Raw genomic sequence first — 7,394 nt, 5'->3', positions numbered from 1 at the left:
TCAAGCCTTAGGGACGAAGGCTTGATTGAATGCAAAATTGCTAGGCAGAAGCTTGGCTTGATCGGCTTGGAGTTTCGATCAAGCCTCAATCAAGCGCTTGTATTCGGCTTGATTGTTGACAAGTCTGTTCTTGAGCAGGCCCCTCATGCATCCGTCCCGTTTCGCACACTGCCGTGGAAAGGCTCCCGTTCTGACTATGTCGCGGGCGAGTTCCCTAAATGATCCGAAGCAGACCACTGAGATGGACGGGTTTCGGCGGTAGTACACGATGCTATAGAGGTTCACGAAGCGGGAATAGAGAACCTGGAATTGGTCAGAGCTTCGAGGATAATGGCATCATCGTACACAGTGTCTGCTATGACATGGTGCTTGAGCAATGTTCCAGGACTTACCCTCTTGCATCCTTTCACAGATGTCGGCGCACTGCCGGTGCCAACTTCTTGACACAAACGATGCCAACGGACTAGTCCCATCGACTTGTCTCCATGAAAGTCAATCTCACTGTTCAAAGCTTCCACCAGATATCCGCGCTTGTCCTTCGTGCTCCATCGCTCAAGGTTGGCCAAGCGCTTGAACTCCTTCAGAAATGGCGCTGTTGGGTCGGGAAGGAAGCCTGGGAATTTGGTCCAGAAAGAGCACGTCTTTGAGGTTATCTGATCCGCAGTATCTTCAGGCGCCGTGAGCTGGATGCCTCCATCACACTCGAGTGGGTCCTTCGTATCCGCAGCCATGTTGACGGCACGATGTACTATGATAGTCAGACTTCCGTGACTGGACACCGTTCATGGCCATGGAGGTTCTCTATTCTGACTTACTTCCAGCGATGTTTGTCTCTGCTACGCAGGAACCTCGATGCTTCGGGATGTTGGCTGACATATGGATCGAGACCTCGTACCTCATTTCATTCTACAGGCCCGTATATGAGTCGAGGTACAGTGTTACACGGGATCCGGCTATTCTTCTCTGAGCTTGATCCGAGTAAGGCGGGATAGACCAGAGCGGTAGCCCGTGAGTATATCTGGAGTTTCGGGTAGAAAAGAGTTATGAATTTTAATTCATGCGTGGAGAGAATCCAATTCTATAACGACAGCATAGCTAGTCGAATGTCTGTGTAAGAGATAGACTATCTGAGCTGACCACAACGAGTGTAGTAAGGAAATCTGTCCACCATTTCTACCCATTGCCATCTGTCTGTCCTCCCTGGCTCCCCTTGGAACCATGCTTCTGGGAGGTTTGGGAGGACCTGGTTTCCCTTGCTCCTCTGTCCTCCTTTCCTCGGCGAGATGCCAGCTTCGGTCACGTGATCACAGCCCCGCAATGCTCACGATTTTTCGACGAGGACGTAGTTGATCTTCAACCTCACCTCCCCTCGTCAAGGAGAGAATTTTAAGTCTTACCTGTAGCATAGAGCACAGATTGTGCTTCAGGGCCTGCTGAGCGCTGGAGTATAAGCAACGTGTGAACCCCTCGGCTAGTAAGGCACATGAAAGCGACTGCTTGCTTATGTTGTGCTGTACGTCAATCGTCGGGATGCTGACACCGCATTCTGCACGCATCGAGTCTCACACCTCTGGGCTACCGCAACCTGCTTACAACGCTATGAACGGCTGTCATGCAACGTACAGCTGATGCTAAGCCGCACACAGAAGGCGGGGCAGCTCAAAACTGCTGCGCAACTGCGTGTACGAGTGGAGCCGTCATCGCTGATGATTGTAAACCTTTTTAAGGCAAGTGAGCACTAGACGAATCGATGTCCCGTGCGGGATGACCAACACGCCACGTGTGCAAAACAGACGCTGCAAGTACATGAAAGTGTAGCTCAGACGACAGTCTCACAATCACAGGACTGGCTCGGCAATACGATTATGCTGACACTCATCTTCTGGCTGCGTCATACAAGCCAGGGTCAGCAGGCTGGGTGTCTTTCCTAAGAGCCTTTTCATCGCGTCCCATACCGGCCTTGGCTCCAGTGTTTACGACGGAGCGTGAGCAAGCCAACGTACGTTGGGTGCCGAGTTAGCTTACGCATTACTCTCTTCGTACGCATGCAGTACCTTCAACGTCATGGGCACAATACTATCAGATGTACTGTGTAGTGGAAGGCCGGTGATAGTGCACACTACTACCGCTCCAAGTGAGCCTTGCTAGTACTGTATCGGATGTGGCAGGTGAAGTTTGATAAATTCCTCGACTAGTTGCTGCAAGTCACTTGAATACGCAAATATCGCATGTCTCATCTTGGCTGCTGTTTCTGTATCTAGACATCATCTCACATGGCAGGACAGCAGAAGACCCTGCCCTTCTTCCAGTCCAGTGCTGCTGAGTCTCCAGATCCGAAGCAGAGTGGCTTTGAGTCTGAGGCTCATGTAATAGTCGACTCAGACGCCATGGTCAGCGTCAGCGACGTCTCGTACTTTGCTGATGTAGACTGGGAGCGCAGCTTGCGAGGCCGGCTCGAAGACGTGGTCCACTATGGCTTGACATTTCTGCCACACGAAGAGCTCTACTCTTTGGCGATCCACAAACCTTTTCCGAAAGCGTGGCCCATACGCGACCTACCGGGATATCTGAGCAACCGACTGAAGCATGACCTAGTATCGAGATACGCAGACAGCGCCCCGCAGGAGAGCCGAGATCTATACTTGGGATACGCAGATGGATTCTCAATCCACATCTGTCGCGCACTAGAATACTGCTACACCCAGCAAGATGAATGGGACAAGAGAGAGGGTTTGTGGGTATATGCGCCAAGGCAGACGGAGCCGTCCACCCTCCGGCGACTTCCCAACCACATCACCGGCCGCATAAAAATCGTCCTTGAGATGCTGCGCAAGTGTCTAGGCCTAAGGAGACGGCCAATTTCGGAGCAAAATTCCTTCGAACGCGACCAGTTCGAAGAAGACACAAGACTGTGGGTTGCAAATCAAGTCGATATCCATCAGCCCGAGCAGACTAGCGAAGGCGTGGCAAGTCCAGAACGGAAAATGAGCATCATCGCACTGAACGAGGAATGGAGAAGAGAAGGGTACCATGAACACCTGCTGCGAAGATATGTCTGGTACAGGATGATCAAGGACGCCCCGTCTCGACAGTACGAGGTCGATTTCTTGGTCAGCCAGCTGTTCGACAAGCCGTGGGAAGCACGGCGCTGGGGCCGATCGAATGACATGAACGATGAGTCTGACCTCCGTATTCATCACGCCAGATAGTTTGACAGAGGAAAGGCCTAGTCCGTGCTGGTTTGGGGCTGCGAAGGAGGCGTTCCGCGCGTCATACCTTGGCGCACAGTGGAGGCGCATGGAGAACGCTGTGGAATCGTATTTCGGTCCTTCTCAGAAGCAGGAAGGATGGTTCTGATCACAGTAGGACTATGTGAGTCCAGAACGGGCCGCAAGGGGCAATAGGATATCAAGAAAGCTGTAAGGATACAAACCTTCGCCTCCGCTAGCATGCTAGGCGCATTAGACCACGATCTCGTGACACAGTCCCCATCAATTTAGACCATGTTCCCTACTACAAAGACAAATATTGCAATTGACTTCCAGCTGCATAGCCGGTAGACTTGGAAGGGCTAGATAGCCGTGACTTCCAAGATACAGCCTCGACAAGAGCACGCGCGGGCGGTAGACCTTCTTGACACTTCTAGCGCAAGAGGTTCTGCCGGACGGTTGAGTGCGGGTAGTGTAGACAGAAAAACTACGAGGGAGTGTGTGTTGTATTGATGGTAGCATCCTAGCTGAGCTCATACAAAAGTGTCGCACGGTTGGGTGCGGGTATTTTAGACGGAAAATTAGAGAAGGGTGTATTATTCTTGTATTGTTCTAGCATCATAGCTCAGCTTATATTCAGGCCCTCGCACGGCACGATTAGTAACAGAGTTTAGGTTCACGAAAGCGCTTGGCCTGCGACAAAAGGTCATCGCACGGCGTTACCAGCAACAAGGTTCCAGACAGCGCTTGGCTTGCGACAGGTTCCGTTCGAGTTTTGACTCGGTAGAGCCTCGCATGTATCTGTATTCGGTTAGCGTCGGACATAAGAGGCCCACGCTGCACCGGCACCGTTAGCCAGCACCCAGCCATCAAAATCAGCCAACTGCCCTTGTCCTGCAGATGAAAGCGGCTTGTTGTCTAGCATCCAGGGCGCCATCGTGATCGCGACTCCGATACTCGCTATGGGGGACGGCGGCCGGGGTGCATAAGACACGGACCAGATTGTTGCGATCCACGGATGACCGTAAGCATTTTAGAGGATCACACGGCACAGTACAAAGCTGCCCTGCGTACGTGCTGACTGGTAAGCAGCTTACGCTTGGCTGAGCTGAAGCTGCTGAGCCTGAGCGGAAAACAATCTGTCGACCCATGCAGCAGGAATGACATGCAGCCTTTGCGATGAACGTGTCATTCATGGCCGTATTATGCCGTTGTGCTCTCCCTACGCGCTTATACATCTCATCAAGCAGCATCTGAACCATCTTGCATCTCTGTAAGCGCAACACGTGAGTCGGCTACGGAAGCAGCGTCTTTTGAGGGTGCTGGGAACGAGCGTGCCTGAGATTGCGCTTACGTTTACGAAGACGGAGCTGCAGACGACTGCTTGTGCGCGCAGCCGTACGAGAGGATGCAAGACTTCTTCCCCATGAACGCAAGCACCGTGCGACTCGAGACCTGCAGCACATGAGTCGTTGTATGTAGGATGAGCGGTAATGTCGCCTGCTGTAAGCATAATGCCGGGTGCTCGACATTCTGTTGGGATGGCTCAGATCGCAGGCCATCATCTTAGTCGGGCGTGTCGCGACTAGCGCTAAGCTGCTTCGAGCTTATGTCCGATTGTCTCCGCGGGCTTCGGAAAAATGAACGCACGGCGAAGGCGGTCATTCTGCGTGCCGTCGCTGATTGATGTCCATCCCCCACGCCAGGAGAAAATCCTGCACGGGATAACAAGCAAGGTACTATGACCTCAAGCATCCATTACTCTGCGCACGCTTGAAATGTAGATACAGCGATGATAGAATGTGTACCCTAGTATCTCACGAGCCATTGTGACTACCGCCGTGTGGTCGCCACAACGCCAAACACACTGAGTGGCTTATTGAACAGCAAAACAGTAAGGCTTTGACTCCGTAGCGTCGTAACGCTTTTGTGGACCAGGATACAAACTAGGGTGTCTTATTTAGTACTGAAAACCTTGAACCAAAGCAAGAAAGCCATACCAGCCGTATAGCTGCTGTGGGACGCAAGGTTATGCACCCGGGCCGCTACTTCCAACCGAGACGAATACCGCTTCCAGGCAGCATGAAACAGTCTTATACATCTCACACTAGCATTCTTCGTAACTTACCTTGGACATACTCCTTCCGTAGATCTTGAACAAGTCTTGACTTGGCGAATACCCTTTACGTACTTGCGCATCGTCGCCTAGTACGCACTACCATAATGTCATCTTACTACATAGTCGCTCACTGTGTTCTTATTCGAAGATGTTTGTCATAATCATGATCTATGTTCCTCTTTCTAAGCATACCATTCTCTTTCCCTTTTCACCAAAGCAACTCCTTCCTTTGCCGTCTGTCATGACCGGTCCGTAGTACACATGTCCTTGACAGTCTTCCCTCTTACACCACCATGTTGACACATCTCCACCCTTCTCAAGAAAGTAGCAGAGTTCTTTACACGACTTTTCCTTTTCAACGTGCGCACAACTCATGTCGGCCGGAAACCATGCACGCGTAATGACAATGGTCTTGGTGGTCGGATGACCGATGTCTTTGAATTCAAAACAATCGAGGTTGTCGTTCGATACAGCCAATCTGTGCCAACCAGCATTGCTCGGGCGGACAGAGGGTTTATTCTTGAATATGCTAGGCCACCAGCGTGGCGGCGGTCTAGGCGGGACCACGACTGTCAGGGTATAGCGTGTATTGCTCGGCTCTGTCTCGCCCAAAGGATCAAAGTAACGCACAGGCATCTTCCCGTACTATGCACGTAGCTCAGTCAAGTCCATATATAGGTAGGTGGATGACGAGTGCCTCAGGCTTTGTGCGAAACGGACTGGCGCAATATCATGAGGCTCCCTCGAGGGAGTGATAAGGAGGAGGCGACTCGGCGTGTGTGCGTGTACCTAGTAAGTAAAGACTTTGCAGTGTCAGCATCTGCATAAGACGCCAGGGTAAGCGGGTGGCTATTGTGAGCGAAGTATGCACACGCAGACACTTGCCGCCGGCTGTATGCTCCATACTGTGCGGTCATACTATGCAGCTGTATGGCAGTCGCTCCTACCGCTTATCCTAGAGAACGAGCCGATCGAGCCACTGACCCTCAAGACAGGAGACGAACCACTTCGTAGTCCTCTTTGTGGTCAACTTGTGTGTATTCTGAGCAGAAACCCATCAGCAGGCCTTGCTTTCGAGCTTTCTCTCTATCTGTGTTTGCTACTAGTGTGGCGATGTTTGCTTTGCGTATCTGAAGCCCTCGTTCGCCGTGTTGGGCTGTGGTGGGCGAGACTGCTGACCCCTGCTTACCGTCAGCGTGACCAGCAAAGCAGGCCTCGGTTGTCGAGGACCGCACCGCACCTAAGCATTTTATGCTCACCCAATCTCGGTCGAGTGAGTCGTCATGTGTAGAATGATGATCGCCCGTCCAGGTCCCGACGGCTATGGCGAGGGTGAGAAACTGATCGGACTCCATCGTGTGGCAGAAGGATGATGGACATACGACTAGATGGTGAATACGGCGTAGTACGCCAGAGCGCATAGCAGTATGAGCGGCATCCATCGTACTCGTCTGTCGCTGGTGTACTCGATGTGTCTTCTATAACAGGCCGTCTCCTGCGCGGTCCAGATGCACTCTTGCATTCTACATCGGATCTCGCAAGCCATCATGAAGCTCGCCAACCTACTTACCACGACACTATCCCTTTTCGCCGCCTCTCAGCCGCTTGCTAGCTCCAAAATGAAGTCCAGTGATATCTGGATCGGCTTGGACTTGAACCAATGTCTCACCAACGCCAGTATCATCCCGCCTCCAAAGTACGTCCTTACCACGGAAACTCACCCCGCAGCGCCAACATCACCCTCACCAGAACCCTCACACAATCGACCTACTTTCCTAACCTCCACAGTTTGCTGGCTCAGCAGGACACAGCTCGGGCAGTGATAGAAGCCTACAATGCCTGGAACATCGACGACATCATGGCCTATCGATCGCCTGATTGTATGCACCGTGTGCTACCAGCCTCAATGAACCGAACCGCCAGGAGCAACGCCGAATACCGCGCGTACCTCAGCGCCATCATGCCGCTGTACTCCGGCTTTACCGTCAGTGCACACTGCTTCACTAGATCGTGACCTGACTGACAGCTGCAGGTCGATGTGAAGGAAGAGGTCCATGATGCTGCGG

At 52.3% G+C, this 7,394-nt stretch overlaps 2 protein-coding genes across 2 annotated transcripts; one reads left to right on the top strand and one right to left on the bottom strand.

The window, feature by feature from the left end:
* Nucleotides 1-78: 78 nt before the first annotated feature.
* On the bottom strand, nucleotides 79-731 carry J4E82_011656 (uncharacterized protein; the record flags this gene model as incomplete). The annotated part of the gene is made up of 2 exons (XM_051737856.1): nucleotides 79-303; nucleotides 393-731. The coding sequence occupies 2 exons, from the start codon at nucleotides 729-731 to the stop codon at nucleotides 79-81; spliced, it is 564 nt and encodes a 187-aa protein (XP_051582386.1).
* A 1,542-nt stretch (nucleotides 732-2,273) lies between these two features.
* Nucleotides 2,274-3,209, top strand: J4E82_011655 (uncharacterized protein; the record flags this gene model as incomplete). The annotated part of the gene is made up of 1 exon (XM_051737855.1): nucleotides 2,274-3,209. The coding sequence occupies one exon, from the start codon at nucleotides 2,274-2,276 to the stop codon at nucleotides 3,207-3,209; it is 936 nt and encodes a 311-aa protein (XP_051582385.1).
* Nucleotides 3,210-7,394: the final 4,185 nt, after the last annotated feature.

This window comes from Alternaria postmessia (genome assembly GCF_024291825.1).
Source record: "Alternaria postmessia strain BMP 2775 chromosome Unknown scaffold_266, whole genome shotgun sequence".
Taxonomy (NCBI): Eukaryota; Fungi; Ascomycota; class Dothideomycetes; order Pleosporales; family Pleosporaceae; genus Alternaria; species Alternaria postmessia.
Note: the sequence above shows the minus strand (reverse complement) of the source record. Positions and strands in the feature narration are given on the sequence as shown.